Here is a 16,192-nt window from a genome sequence, read left to right as displayed (position 1 = left end):
ATACCTGTACATCATCTCCAAACCTTCTAATACATATATAGTTATATATACACATACATATATATACACACACGCACACATATCTACATACACATATATACATTATATATATTATATGTACATTCAATATATATATATATGTACATTCATATATGAACATATATAGACATTTTTATGTAGGCACACACACACGCACTTATATGTTTGCATGCACACACACACACACACACACACATTATTGTGTAGGTTTAAGAAGCTTATTAACCCTTTAGTGTTCAGATTACTCTGTTAGATGTAATATTTTTTTACTCAAATTATTTTTAATTAATCATACATTATCTCATAGCTTTGAGGTTTCAATGATGTGATTGTTTATTTTTAGAATGTCTATGTAGATTAGGTGTGAGAGACCAGATATCGCCAGTTTGAATATAAAACATAGAATATTTGGGCCGGATATGGCCGGTTTAAACACTAAAGGGTTAAGCTCTGTTTATCTCCACACCATCCTGTTTTGGATGTCTTATCTTCATGCAAATACTAAACATTTTCCTGAACAGGCGATCATAAGGAGCCAGAGATCGCATCCATTCAGGTAGAAATTTCCAGTTTCGGAGCTTTTCAGGAAGAAAGTGCGGCTTCTTGGCTTGCAAAGTTTTAATAATGGCCACGGTAATAATAAGAAGAATAATTGGCACGAGAACCACAATCAAGGCTATCACAGAGGTAAAGGAGAGGGCCAAAATTATGGCTGGAAACACAAAGAACATAAATATGAGATACATTATTGCAAACCATCGGTATTTTGCTGTCGTGCTGCCTAAAAATTTGGCCAAGTTGATAGGAAAACGCATTTGTGGCATAGGATAAAAGATTAGAATTGCAGTCAGGTTGAAGAATAAATGACACAAAGCGACTTGAAGAGATTCTTTTAAGTGATCGTCCTGTGCGATGGCAGCCAGCATTCCCGTCGTTGTCGTTCCAATATTCGAACCTAAAGTCAGTGGGTACATTCGTTCAAGAGAGATAATACCTAGACCAACTAAAGGTGTTATGGAAGATGTGAAGATTGAACTGCTCTGAACCAACATCGTTAAGCCAGCGCCGATCAGTATTGCCAGGTAACCGGTTATATAGGACAAGGGGCCAGGGAAATCTTGATTGACAATTTTGCGAATAACTTTGGCGATACTTCCTCGCAACAGGGAATGAAGAAGCTTTACGATAAACATGAGACAAAGGCACAATATAAGTAAGGATATAAACAGTAGCAGCAGGCCCATAGCCCAGTCTTCCCAGGAACTCAAGTGCTCAAATAAATAGCCACCTAAAAATAGATGAAAATAAATTAACGTTGAGGAATCTTGAAAATAATTATAAATTAAGAAAAACAAATGCAAAATATCCCTTCACCACATTTTTTCATTCAAATGAAAACTTCATACAGTAATTACACAGAACAGTACAGAATGCTATACAGAGTCAGATACATAATTTGTGAGTCAATGAGTCAGTCAATGTAGACCTTATTGGCGCCCGACCTTACTGGCGTCGGACCTTACTGGCGCCCGACCTTACTGGTGTCCGACCTTACTGGTGCCCGACCTTACTGGCGCCCGACCTTACTGGCGCTGAACGTTACTGGCGCCGGACCTTACTGGCGCCCGACCTTACTGGCGCCCGACCTTACTGGCGCCCGACCTTACTGGCGCACGACCTTACTGGCGCATGACCTTACTGGTGCTGGACCTTACTGGCACCCGACCTTACTGGCGCCCGACCTTACTGGTGCTGGACCTTACTGGCGTCGGACCATACTGGCGCTGGACCTTACTGGTGCCCGACCTTACTGGTGCCCGTCCTTACTGGCGCTGGACCTTACTGGCGTCGGACCTTACTGGCGCTGGATCATACTGGTGCCAGACCTTACTGGCGCCGGACCTTACTGGTGCCTGACCTTACTGGTGCGCGACCTTACTGGCGCTCGACCTTACTGGTACCGGACCTTACTGGTGCCCGACCTTACTGGCATCGGACCTTACTGGTGCTGGACCTTATTGGTGCGCGACCTTACTGGCGCTCGACCTTACTGGGGCCCGACCTTACTGGCGCTCGACCTTACTGGTGCCCGACCTTACTGGCGCCCGACCTTACTGGCACTCGACCTTACTGGCGCTCGACCTTACTGGTGCCCGACCTTACTGGTGCCGGACCTTACTGGCGCTCGACCTTACTGGCGTTGGACCTTACTGGTGCCCGACCTTACTGGTGCCCGACCTTACTGGCGCTGGACCTTACTGGTGCCCGACCTTACTGGCGTCGGACCTTACTGGTGCCCGACCTTACTGGCGCTGGACCTTACTGGCGCTGGATCTTACTGGTGCCAGACCTTACTGGTGCCCGACCTTACTGGCGCTGGATCTTACTGGCGTCGGACCTTACTGGCGCTGGATCTTATTGGTGCCGGACCTTACTGGTGCCCGACCTTACTGGTGCTGGACCTTACTGGCGTCGGACCTTACTGGCGCTGGACCTTACTGGCGCCCGACCTTACTGGTGCCCGACCTTACTGGCGCCGGACCTTACTGGTGCTGGACCTTACTGGTGCCGGACCTTACTAGCGCCGGACCTTGCTAACGCCAGAATTGATTTTTGTCCAAATCAGCTACAAATACAACACATAAAACAAAACACACCGTCAGACAATTCAAGAGACAAGACACCAATGAGAAACAACAATAACAGACACAAAATTAACGAATAAAGGTGTTTCAACATGATCGTTTGTTCAGCTACCTCGGGTGGCTCACTTTACCTCTGAGCCAATTTAGCATGACTATCTGACCTTTGCGAAGTTAATCCTGTGACGTGCGTGGATAATCTCAATCATATACCACGGCAACAAAGTTAAGCTTCAGCCCTATGGGTGCTAGGGCTCATAGATGATTTTGGCCCGAGTTTCTGAATCATGGATACCTGCAGTGAAGTTACAAGTATTGGTAACATGTCTGTGATTAACAAGATCACGTGTCATCATTTTTGGTGCCATGTGAAAAAAAGGAAAAATGGTGCCACGCATCGGACCAAGAGTACATATGAAAAATACCAACCAAATATGCCACAGCTCACATCCTATCATCTTAAATTGGAAAGCTTAAATCACCATGAAAAAACTGGAGGGTCACAGTTGGAATGGCTTTCATCATTGCACTTGGGCAAGGTCTCTGTTTTATCTTCTATCTTTATACATGTTTCAGTCAGATGGACTGTGGCCATGCTGGAGCACCATCTTGACATGCTTAATTGAAATTGACCCCAGTACATACCTTTTAAGTTTGGCACTTATTACATCGGCCTCTTTTGCCAAACTGCTAAAATTCGGAGATGTAAACAAACAAACACCGGTTGTCAAGCGATGTGTTAGGGACAAACACATGAAGCCAATTTCTCAGATTCTGTGGCATATATATTCCCCACAGGATGGGACACTGGTCCATTGCTGAACTTTTGCCAGCTGAGTGGACTGGTGTAATGCGAGATGAAATGTTTGGCCCAATAACTTAATGCATCGACCATCCAGGAATTGAAACAACGACCTTATGATCATGAGTGCAAAAGCCTGACCACTAAGTCATGTGCCTCCACATACATCCACACGTGTGTATGTTCACACATGATGGCTTATTTAAGTTTCCACCTACCAAATCCACTCACACGGCTGGCCTGAGGCTATAGTAGAAAAAATTTCAGTCCCATGCATTGGGACTGAAATGAACCATGCAGCTGGGAAAAATACTTCTTATCTCAGTCACACTTGCACCTATAAGGATAAATTTCTACCTTCATCCTTCTCGCTAATCTTGAAAGCCGTGTAATGAGTCATAGAGCACTGTTTTCCTGCCTGACTAAAGGATAAAATATTTTTTCAGTCAGGTTTGAACATTGGCAAAACAACAAGATCAAAGGAGCAAGATTAATATGATTTAATCAATTATTATTTAATGAGCAAGGTCGTTGCCAGTGCTGCTGGACTGGCTCCTGTGCAGGTGGCACATAAAAAGCACCATTTGAGCGTGGCCGTTGCCAGTACCACCTAACTGGCTCTTGTGCAGGTGGACTGGCTCCTGTGCAGGTGGCACATAAAAAGCACCATTTGAGCGTGGCCGTTGCCAGTACCACCTAACTGGCTCTTGTGCAGGTGGACTGGCTCCTGTGCAGGTGGCACATAAAAAGCACCATTTGAGCGTGGCCGTTGCCAGTACCACCTAACTGGCTCTTGTGCAGGTGGACTGGCTCCTGTGCAGGTGGCACATAAAAAGCACCATTTGAGCGTGGCCGTTGCCAGTACCACCTAACTGGCTCTTGTGCAGGTGGACTGGCTCCTGTGCAGGTGGCACATAAAAAGCACCATTTGAGCGTGGCCGTTGCCAGTACCACCTAACTGGCTCTTGTGCAGGTGGCACGTAAAAGCACCCACTACACTCTCAGAGTGGTTGGCGTTATGAAGGGCATCCAGCTGTAGAAACTTTGCCAGATCAGGTTGGAGCCTGGTGCAGCCATCTGGTTCGCCAGTCCTCAGTCAAATCGTCCAACCCATGCTAGCATGGAAAGCAGACGTTAAATGATGATGATGATGATGATGATGATTTAATCGATTATTATTTAACTCACATTTTATAACTGTCTTGTCTGCATCCTTGCAGATTTTCAACATACTGCTTGCAGATTCATTTTTCAGCCTGGTAGCTTCATTTGTTATTACCTTCTTGTTCAGCTAAACAACAGCAACAACAATATCAATAATCAAAGGAAAATCGATCAATAATTGTGCACAAACAGAAAAAAAAAAATGAGTAACTATTGTTTGTAATTTTAGTCAAAGGTTAGGAATTTCTGGTGAAACACTTTGCTAGTTACATCTATCCATTATTTTGGCAGCACTCTATTTTATTGACTAACATCAATGGAAATTGCAGCTGTGATACCAGTGCCGGTGGTACGTAAGAGAACCATCCGAACGTGGCCGTTGCCAGCACCGCCCCGACTGGCCTCGTGCCGGTGGCACGTAAAAAGCACCATCCAATTGTGGCCGTTTCCAACCTTGTCTGGCCCCCGTGCTGGTGGCACGGAAAAAGCACCATCCGATCATGGCCATTTGCCAGCCTCGTCTGGCACCTGTGCCGGTGGCACGTAAAAAGCACCCACTACACTCACGGAGTGGTTGGCGTTAGGAAGGGCGGCATCCAGCTGTAGAAACATTGCCAGATCAGACTGGGCCTGGTGCAGCCTTCTGGCTTCCCAGACCCCAGTTGAACCGTCCAACCCATGCTAGCATGGAAAGCAGATGCTAAACAAAGATGATGATGATGCAGCTATGCTACATGGCAGTGAAACAGGGCTTGCAAAGGCTTGAAAGAAACGACACTTTGCAGGATGGGTAATATCAGTGTGTACACACAACAGAGTGTAAATGATTTAAGAGGAAAACTAGGCACAAGGGGTATCAGATACCGTAAATCCTCGAGTATACTCCGCCCTTGAGTATAATACGCAAGGGATTTTTAGGGGGCTGTACCTCTGGAAAACCTAAACCTTGTGTATAATACGCACCCCTTCTCTAACTTGAGTCAAGGAGGTCTATATAACGTCCTTGGTTTGTAAAAATGTATATGGTAACGTCCTTTATTATTATTGTATATATAACATAATGCAAACATGTAGCTTTTTTGTGCATTTTGTTTGCAGAAAATAAAGAAATAATAGTAATAACGTTTAATAAATGTTGCTTACTGCAAGTTATGGATGATTCTTTTATGACTTCGTTGCTTTCAGGCTTAGCTTAAAGTATTTTCGCGCCCAACATCAGAAAATGCGTCTGAATAAACATTGCCGGACAGCGAACAGAGACTCAGACATTGCTTAGAAAATAATTTTCATTTTTAACCTCGTATATAGTACGCACTAGGGATTTGGGGTAAAAAATGCGGATTATACTTGAGGATTTATGGTATTTTGTGCAAAAGGGAAGACTGCACTGAGTTCTGGTCATATATGGATGAGGGTGGATGAATAAAGTGCTGAGCTCTAACTGTGGAAGGATCTTGCGGAAGGGGTAGACCCAGGAAGACTTGAGACAAAGTGGCGAGAAAGGATCTTTGCATGCCAAGTCTCATTGAGAAAATGACAAAGGATTGAGAGTAGGGATTAGGTGTACTTGAGAAGACGCGTCAAGCTAGGTAAAATCGCAGTCATCTGTATATAGCTTTTCAGGTGATGGTGCCAGGTAAAATGCAGGTAAAATTACTCTTTTACTTGTTTCAGTCATTTGACTGAGGCCATGCTGGAGCACCGCCTTTAGTCAAGCAAATCAACCCCAGGACTTATTCTTTGTAAGCCTAGTACTTATTCTATCGGTCTCTTTTTGCCGAACTGCTAAGTTACGGGGACGTTAACACACCAGCATTGGTTGTCAAGCAATGTTGGAGGGACAAACACACACACATATATATATACATATATATGACAGGCTTCTTTCAGTTTCCATCTACCAAATCCACTCACAAGGCTTTGATCAGCCCGAGGGCTATAGTAGAAGACACTTGCCCAAGGTGCCACGCAGTGGGACTGAACCTGGAACCGTGTGGTTCATAAGCAAGCTACTTGAGGGCGCGTGGCTTAGTGGTTAGGGCATTCAGCTCATGATCGTAAGGTTGTGAGTTCGATTCCCGGCGATGCGTTGTGTCCTTGAGCAAGACACTTTATTTCACGTTGCTCCAGTCCACTCAGCTGGCAAAAATGAGTTGTACTTGTATTTCAAAGGGTCAGCCTTGTCACTCTCTGTGTCACGCTGATTATCCCCGAGAACTACGTTAAGGGTACACGTGTCTGTGGAATGCTCAGCCATTTGCACGTTAATTTCACGAGCAAGCTGTTCCGTTGATTGTATCAGCTGGGACCCTCGTCGTCGTAACCGGCGGAGTCTTTTTTTTTTTAAGCAAGCTACTTACCACACAGGCCACTCATATGCCTTTGCAGATAAAAAAAATTGCAAGCAAATAATCTACCTGAATAATAAATTTGGTAAATGGTTTGGTGATTTTTTTCAGTAATTCTGGGTTGGTGTCGTTCATGGAAGTTAATTCCAATCGTTTGGTCATCCACGTCGTAAAATGGTAAAGATATCCTTGAAAAATGATTAAAAAAAAAAATAGAGAAAAATAAAGAAATTGTCTTGTGGCCATGCTGGAGCACCACCATGAAGGAGTTTCAGTTGAATGAACCAATCCTATTACTTATTTCCTTTTAATCCAGGTGCTTATTCTATCAGTCTTTCGTAAGGCTGAACCGCTAATTTACAAGGACACAGACTAACACTGGCTGCCAAACAGCAATGGGGGGGAGGATAATACAGATCCACATTCACATCTAGAAATGAGAGTCAAAACAATTCATAGCTACAGAGAGCACTTATCTTAAGACTGACCAGTCAGGCAAGTTCCTTATTTCCAGGGCTTAGCCAGATCAGTGATTTCGCATTAGATTAATGCTCCTCAGTGGCTCTTACCCGGCCTAGGGTTAAGCTTGCTCATCTTATCTCTCTCTATATAAACGGCAGTTTGTCTGTCTGCGTGTCTGTGTGTCTGTTAGGTTGTACCCTCACCCTGACCACGGCTTTCAACCGATTCTGATGAAACTTGACACACACATAGCCCAATGTCATAATTCAAAACTAATGCAGCGAAAATTTTGAAAAGTTCCCCCAGTTCTGAAAAAAATCGATAAATTCGACATGGGGTCGAGAATCAGAAACACAAACTGTCTAGGGGACGCAACTCGACCTTTTTAACTCTCAAAAAAAAAAATTTACCATAATTTTTTTTCCATTTTTTTTGCTATTTTTTGGCTATAACTCTCTAAAAATGCTTTATAGTTATTTCCCTTACAAACCCGAGCAACGCCGGGCGATACTGCTAGTCAGTTTATAAGACTACCTTAGAAATCGCACACTGATTTCATAAATGGTAAAAAGTGAAAATTACAAATAGTAAATGTGGCTTATTCGCAATTCACAACCAAAAGGTAGAAATATAAACGTCACTTAAGACCGAGGGCACTAATCAGCACCAGTATTGCTGGAAGTGAAAAATCAGGTTAATATTCCCGAACCCTAATTCGGAGAGTGCCCATCAGGCGGCAGGAACGCGGCGTGCTCCTAGCAGTGCAACCATTGTTGAAGCCGGCGGCTGGGCGAAGCAGCGGCAATTCAAGCGAGCCCAGAGACGTTGCCTGGGAAGAGTTCTCTCTTATTCGTAAAGGACTGTGTCCATGGAATCAGCTCGTCCGGAGAAACGGATATGGAGCCTGTAGAGTGCCACATCTTGGGCGATGTCTGGTGCGCTCTCGGCAGCCCAGGAAAATCCAGGTCCATAAAGATTCACAGCTCTCGAGTTGGTCCGTACACACCTGTTTCTTTACTATCCACAAGGGGTTAAACACAGAGAGGACAAACAAGGACAGACAAACGGAATAAGTCGATTATATCGACTCCAGTGCGTAACTGGTACTTATTTAATCGACCCTGAAAGGATGAAAGGCATAGTCGACCTCGGCGGAATTTGAAGCGAGCTGACAGAATCATAAGCACGCCGGGCAAAATGCGTAGCGGCATTTTGTTTGTCTATATGTTCTGAGTTCAAATTCCGCCAAGGTTGAGTTAGCCTTTCATCCTTTCGTGGTCAATAAATTAAGTACCAGTTATGCACTGGGGTCGATGTAATCAACTTAATCCCTATGTCCGCCCTTTTTTGTCCCCTCTATGTTTAGCCCCCTGTGGGTAATAAAGAAATAAGTATTGCTAGAAATGAGAGTCAAAACCACTCATAGCTGCAGAAAGCTCAGAGAAGCTGGTGTTTTTTACGTGCCATCTGCACAGGAGCCAGTCCAGCGGCACTGGCAACGACCTCGCTCGAATGTTGTTTTGTACGAGCCACCGGCACAAATGCCAGTAAGGCGACACTGGTAACGATCACACTCGAATGGTGCTTTTTACGTGCTACCGGCACAGGAGCCAGTCAGCAGCCCTGGCAACGATCATGCTCGGATGGTGCTCTGAGCGCTCCACTGGCACGGATGCCAGTCATGTGGTCATCGAATTTGAGTGCAAATGTGTGCGTGCACGTATGCTTGTGTGCATGTGCGCATACATAATGTGCATGCACGTGTCTGTATGTGCATGTATGTGTGCAGATGTGCATGTGTCCAATCACCGCTCGACAGTCGGTGCTGGTTTGTTTATGTCCCCGTAACTTATTGGTTCAATAATACAAAGCTTAAGCGTAAATACTAGTGTAGATCTGTTCAATTAAACCCTTCGAAGCAGTGCCCCAGCTTGACCGTCGTACAACGGCTGAGATAAGTAGATTAAAGAAAAAAACAAGTAACAAATTACCAATAACAAAAACAACAAATCAAATGCATTTGCTGACCTGATGCGGTCTCAATCGGAAGTAGAACTAAGACTGCCAGCCAGTTGAACATATCATGTATCGTGGCTCCAGCAAACGCCCGGCGGAATTCGTCTTTATCCGTGATCTGTCCCATTGAGACAATTGTGTTCGTCACTGATGTTCCAATATTTGCGCCCATGATGATGGGTATGGCTTGTTTGACTGTTAAAACTAGGATACAGAGAGAGAGAGAGAGAGAGGTTAATTAATATGGACGTACATATATACATACATACATACATACATACAAATAGAGATGGACAGAGAGAAAACCATAAAAACCATGTCAAAACAGACCTCGAAGTTGTTGGTACCACGTAAAAAGCACACAGTCAACTCTATTAAAATAATCATCATCATCATCATCATTGTTTAACGTCCGTTCTCCATGCTAGCATGGGTTGGACGGTTCGACCGGGGATCTGGGAAGCCAGAAGGCTGCACCAGGCTCCAGTCTTATCTGGCAATGTTTCTACAGCTGGATGCCCTTCCTAATGCCAACCACTCCGTGAGTGTAGTGGGTGCTTTTTACGTGCCACCTGCACAGGTGCCAGGCGAGGCTAACATTGTGTACAGTGCTCAGGTGCACTACAACTCATCTAAAGTGTATATATAATCAGGTGTAGTTTCGGCGGATTTCGGAAAGCATGAGGGCCTTAAAAGATGCAGTGTCATGGCAGTCAACAACTGACGCCGGCAGTTTATTCCATGCTTCAGCGTGAAAAAGTGTTTCCGAAAGTCAAAGGTGGTTGGTGTTAGCATCCACCCGTGAAAAACCATGCCAAAACCGATAGTAAGGCCCGTTACAGTCCTAGAACTCATCAGACCAAGTGAAATCATTCCAACCCATAACATCATGGAAAATGGACATTAAATGACGGCGATAACATATAAACACACAGGCATACACACACAAGCTTGCATGCATACGCACGCACACACACATTCATATATATATATATTCATGCGCCCTTTTCAAGCCTAGCCAGGCTCATGGGCCCAGTTTCCCGGTTTCTTTGGCGTATGTGTTCCCCTCCAGCTGGACGGGACGCTGGTCCATCGCAGTGTTACTCAAGAAACAGGAAGAAAGAACGAGAGAAAGTTGGGGTGAAAGAGTACAACAGGGGTCGCCACAATCCCTTGCCGGAGCCTCGAGGAGCTTTTAGGTGTTTTTGCTCAATAAACACACACAACACCCGGTCTGGGAATCAAAACCCCGATCCTCCAACCGTGAGTCCCTGCCCTAACCACTGGGCCATTGTGCCTCCTATATATATATATATGTATATATATCACAAGAAGTATGTTGTCCAAGATGCACAATTTCCCTTTAATGAAAAAAAAAAAGGTTAAATGCTTTTGATTCATGTTGATGTAGGGCTCTAAAACAACGGGGACAATAATGGCCACACCATAGAAAGTTACTAAAATGATGGACTTACGTTCTTCTCCGACCATCGTTATTATGATCGATGTTGACGTGGAACTGCTCTGGACTAGAACCGTGGCCAGCACTCCGATCACCAACCCTGCAACTGGGTTTGCCAAGACTTCACTGTCTCGAAATATTTGTCCAGCTGTACGACCTGAGAAGAGAAGAGAGAGATAAGTTAATCAGAAGTGACATCAAGCATACAAGCATGCGCGCACACAAACATACACGCCCTCACAAATGTGTTATACGCATACACATGCGCATGTACACATATGCACTACACACATACACGCCACACACACACACCACACACACACACCACACACACATACATTACACGCATTATACATACTCACGAGTGCTCGCGCTCACTCTTGTTATACACTCTTATTTCTTTATTGCCTACAAGGGGCTAAACACAGAGGGGACAAACAAGGACAGACAAAGGGATTAAGTCGATTACATTGATCCCCGTACGTAACTGGTACTTAATTTATCGACCCTGAAAGGATGAAAGGCAAAGTCGACCTCGGCGGAATTTGAACTCAGAACGTAACGGCAGACAAAACACCTATTTCTTTACTACCCACAAGGGGCTAAACACAGAGAGGACAAACAAGGACAGACAAATGGATTAAGTCGATTATATCGACCCCAGTGCGTAACTGGTAGTTAATTTATTGACCCCGAAAGGATGAAAGGTAAAGTCGACCTCGGCGGAATTTGAACTCAGAACGTAGCAGCAGACGAAATACCGCTAAGCATTTCGCCCGGCGTGCTAACGGTCCTGGCAGCTCGCTGCCTTAAATTAAGTTTATACACTCTTATACACATAATAGACACATGTTATGCAACACACACAGCTGTAATAAACCGGTTATTCTTTTATTATAAGTGTGCATGCACATGTGGTGTGTGTCTCCTAATTTGTCTATCCAACAAACAGACCAAAACGACATACCAGGTTTAATAAATGCTTAGGTCGATGCAAACGACTTCAGTGCAATGCCCCAGTATGGACGGAGTCATTTGACCGTTTTGTTTCTTTTCGAGCCATGCCTGGCTCATAAGGACCAGTTTCCTTGGCGTATAGGTTTCCCACCTGGCCGGGGCGCCAGTCCGTCGCAAGTGAGCTGCAAGATGCAGGAGGAAAGAGTGAGAGAAAGTTGTGGCGAAAGAGCAGAAGTTCGCCATTACCTTCTGCTGGAGCTGCATACAACTTAGGTGTTTCGGTCATAAACACACACATTGCGCAGCCTGAGATTCGAACCTGCGGTCTCTCGACCGCGAATCCGCTGCCTTAACCACTAGGCCATGTGCATCCACTAGTCGATTGACCGAAAGGTGTTAAATCTATATATATAAAGCTGTAGTTGTGTGAGTGTCTGTCCCCTTCGATTTAGATTCCTAACTACTCCCAAATTTTGCGGTGCAGTTTAACCAAATTCGGGTATCTTATAGTCGTGATTCATATCGAGCCCGTCTGAGTATTAGCGCGCGTCTATGATGAGTCTACGATTTTAAAAATAATTTAACATCATTTTTTATTCCATTTTAATGCATAATTTTTCGTGTGTCGATGGCGGCGGAGTTGGCGTCCATGGTCACACCTGCACCTGTTTGCTTCTCCCCCTTCTTCCCTCCCTCGTGAAGCTGTGGGGAAGGGAGTTTAAGGAAATCAACATCGTAATGCGTTGTCAAGGAGACCAGCGTTCTTTTAGAACAACGACTTCATGGCTTGAAGACACCGAAACAGAAATGGCTAAGAAAGCCCGAATTGGCATCTATAAGGGAAGTAACTCTCTAAAAATGCTTATATAGTTATTTCCCTTACAAACCCGAGCAACGCCGGGCGATACTGCTAGTTAAAAATAAAATTAAGGATAGCCTTCTGGTTTTGCCATTCAAATTACCTCCCCTTATATCCATTCAAGCTACACTCAGGCAAACTTCGTCCATTGCAAGTCGCATACTTACCTCCCAACAAGCGAAAGGCGCTGCTGAGAAAACTCAAGGAACAGATGAAAAGATAGAGAAGGCCGATCAGAAGAAGTGGTTTCGTTATTCCAGTCCAAAGTACGTGGATTACCTTCTCTTTGCCTGTCATTTCTGCAAAGACAAGAGAGAAAAATTGATATGAGTTTGGGGGCCGCTACTTCAGTGTGCAGTCTACGGCAGTATCTATAGCCTATGCTGTGAAATCACCTGATCTGGGTTAAGATTAGGGCTAGAGGTAGAATTTAAGATAAAGTTGAGATCATGGGTAGGTTTAGAGGTTAGGGTTAAAGATTAGGATTTAGGGCTAGAGTTAGAATTTAAGATAAAGTTGAGATCATGGGCAAGTTTAGAGGTTAGGGTTAAAGATTAGGATTTAGGGCTAGAGTTAGAATTTAAGATAAAGTTGAGATCATGGGTAGGTTTAGAGGTTAGGGTTAAAGATTAGGATTTAGGGCTAGAGTTAGAATTTAAGATAAAGTTGAGATCATGGGTAGGTTTAGAGGTTAGGGTTAAAGATTAGGATTTAGGGCTAGAGTTAGAATTTAAGATAATGTTGAGATCATGGGTAGGTTTAGAGGTTAGGGTTAAAGATTAGGATTTAGGGCTAGAGTTAGAATTTAAGATAATGTTGAGATCATGGGTAGGTTAGAGGTTAGGGTTAAAGATTAGGATTTAGGGCTAGAGTTAGAATTTAAGATAAAGTTGAGATCATGGATAGGTTTAGAGGTTAGGGTTAAAGATTAGGATTTAGGGCTAGAGTTAGAATTTAAGATAAAGTTGAGATCATGGGTAGGTTTAGAGGTTAGGGTTAAAGATTAGGATTTAGGGCTAGAGTTAGAATTTAAGATAAAGTTGAGATCATGGGTAGGTTTAGAGGTTAGGGTTAAAGATTAGGATTTAGGGCTAGAGTTAGAATTTAAGATAATGTTGAGATCATGGGTAGGTTTAGAGGTTAGGGTTAAAGATTAGGATTTAGGGCTAGAGTTAGAATTTAAGATAATGTTGAGATCATGGGTAGGTTTAGAGGTTAGGGTTAAAGATTAGGATTTAGGGCTAGAGTTAGAATTTAAGATAAAGTTGAGATCATGGGTAGGTTAGAGGTTAGGGTTAAAGATTAGGATTTAGGGCTAGAGTTAGAATTTAAGATAAGTTGAGATCATGGGTAGGTTTAGAGGTTAGGGTTAAGATTAGGATTTAGGGCTAGAGTTAGAATTTAAGATAATGTTGAGATCATGGGTAGGTTTAGAGGTTAGGGTTAAAGATTAGGATTTAGGCTAGAGTTAGAATTTAAGATAATGTTGAGATCATGGGTAGGTTTAGAGGTTAGGGTTAAAGATTAGGATTTAGGCTAGAGTTAGATTTAAGATAAAGTTGAGATAATGGGTAGGTTTAGAGGTTAGGGTTAAAGATTAGGATTTAGGGCTAGAGTTAGAATTTAAGATAAAGTTGAGATAATGGGTAGGTTTAGAGGTTAGGGTTAAAGATTAGGATTTAGGGCTAGAGTTAGAATTTAAGATAAAGTTGAGATCATGGGTAGGTTTAGAGGTTAGGGTTAAAGATTAGGATTTAGGGCTAGAGTTAGAATTTAAGATAATGTTGAGATCATGGGTAGGTTTAGAGGTTAGGGTTAAAGATTAGGATTTAGGGCTAGAGTTAGAATTTAAGATAAAGTTGAGATCATGGGTAGGTTTAGAGGTTAGGGTTAAAGATTAGGATTTAGGGCTAGACTTAGAATTTAAGATAAAGTTGAGATCATGGGTAGGTTTAGAGGTTAGGGTTAAAGATTAGGATTTAGGGCTAGAGTTAGAATTTAAGATAAAGTTGAGATCTATGGGTGGGGTTAGGGTTAAGGATTAGGATTTAGTGCTAAAGTGAGGATTAGGTTTAGGATTTAATTTGAGATCTATGGGTAGGTTTCGGATTTAAGGTTAGACCTAATGCTAAAGTGTAAATGGCCAGGTAGAAGGCACGTTAAATTGGCACCAATTTGAGTGCACAACAAGGTTAGTGGTGAGGTAGAAATTGATACACATTAGTTGTGGCCGATACTGGTGTCACACAACTGGCACCCATTCCAATGGCACGTAAAAAGCACCCATTACATTGTTGGAGTAATGGAATAGGATTTGACTGCACCTCCATTTAGAGCACAGTTTAAGCTATCTTTTCTTGGAAGAAGGTTTATGTTCCTATAACCTGTGTTAATTCTGTAACCCTTTAAAATGGAAGATAAGAAAGTTCATTTTCGGCACTTGATGCGTTGGGAGCCAGACAAAAATTGCTGCAGCTTGGCTGGGATGTGTTACCTCCACCCTCCATATTCACCAGATGTTGTTCCTTCGGATTTCCACTTATTCAGGTCTCTGCAGAATAGTCTTAATGGTAAAAATATCGATTCCTTGGATGATGTAAAAAGTTACCTTGATGAATTCTTTGCCATGAAACCACCTCAATTCTGGGAAGAGGGTATTTTTAAGTTCAAGGAAAGATGGAGACACATCGTGCAACAAAATGGTTGATATTTGGTTGATTAAAAATGTAATGGCAAGTATTTATTGACCTTTTTCTTTCCTTTAAAAATCGGCACAAATTTTCCGGACAGCCCAATATCATGAAATATATAAAGAGTTTGTACTTGTGGGAAATCTGACAAGAAGTCTTTTACATGGAAACTTTCAAAGTCCGTTAGGGCAAATGACATTTGTGATGATAGAGGTGATGGAACAAAATATACGAAAGAACATCATTCTCTTCATCTATTCCCCACCCTCGTTCCGCACATACCAAGAAAAAAAATTATATATTTACCTTGCCATAATTTTGCATCACTTTTGAATTCTGGCAGCGCCCATGGATCAATTTCCTTTGAAATAAGAACAATTTTTTATTCATTTCAAGAATATGTTTACTAAGAGATTTCACTTAAAAGCATGTGTGTGTGCCCATGTGTGAATGTGCATGTGTTTGCATGCGTATGTATGCATATGCATGTGTGAGTGTATGCATGTGTATGTCTTTTCGTGTGTATTTGCGGGTATGCGTATCTCTATACGTCAACGAGTATGTGTATCTGTGCGCATGCGCGCACGTGTATGCTGACGTGTGTTTTGGTAGAATCATTTCCATCATTTATTGAACATTCTCAATCAATAACAATTTCTAACATGGACTCAAGTCCCCACATTTCGAGCAGGGTGGGGTTAGTCGATTAAATCACCCCGCTGATTAGCCATTACTTTATTTTATCGACTCT

The 16,192-nt window shown here is 43.1% G+C and overlaps 1 protein-coding gene across 1 annotated transcript in view; it reads right to left on the bottom strand.

Moving 5' to 3' along the window:
- Positions 1 to 364: 364 nt before the first annotated feature.
- Positions 365 to 16,192, bottom strand: part of LOC115224352 (sodium-dependent phosphate transport protein 2B) — a 51,608-nt gene continuing 35,780 nt past the window's right edge. The window contains exons 5-11 of the mRNA XM_029795227.2: positions 15,748 to 15,802; positions 12,919 to 13,050; positions 10,949 to 11,092; positions 9,486 to 9,677; positions 7,065 to 7,183; positions 4,672 to 4,774; positions 365 to 1,327 (exon numbers count right to left, since the gene is read on the bottom strand). Coding sequence (XP_029651087.1) covers positions 483 to 1,327; positions 4,672 to 4,774; positions 7,065 to 7,183; positions 9,486 to 9,677; positions 10,949 to 11,092; positions 12,919 to 13,050; positions 15,748 to 15,802 — 1,590 coding nt within the window. The 3' untranslated portion in view covers positions 365 to 482. The remainder of the gene's footprint in view (positions 1,328 to 4,671; positions 4,775 to 7,064; positions 7,184 to 9,485; positions 9,678 to 10,948; positions 11,093 to 12,918; positions 13,051 to 15,747; positions 15,803 to 16,192) is intronic.

Source organism: Octopus sinensis, linkage group LG25, assembly GCF_006345805.1.
Source record: "Octopus sinensis linkage group LG25, ASM634580v1, whole genome shotgun sequence".
Classification (NCBI taxonomy): Eukaryota; Metazoa; Mollusca; class Cephalopoda; order Octopoda; family Octopodidae; genus Octopus; species Octopus sinensis.
This window is presented reverse-complemented; position numbering and strand designations above follow the sequence as displayed.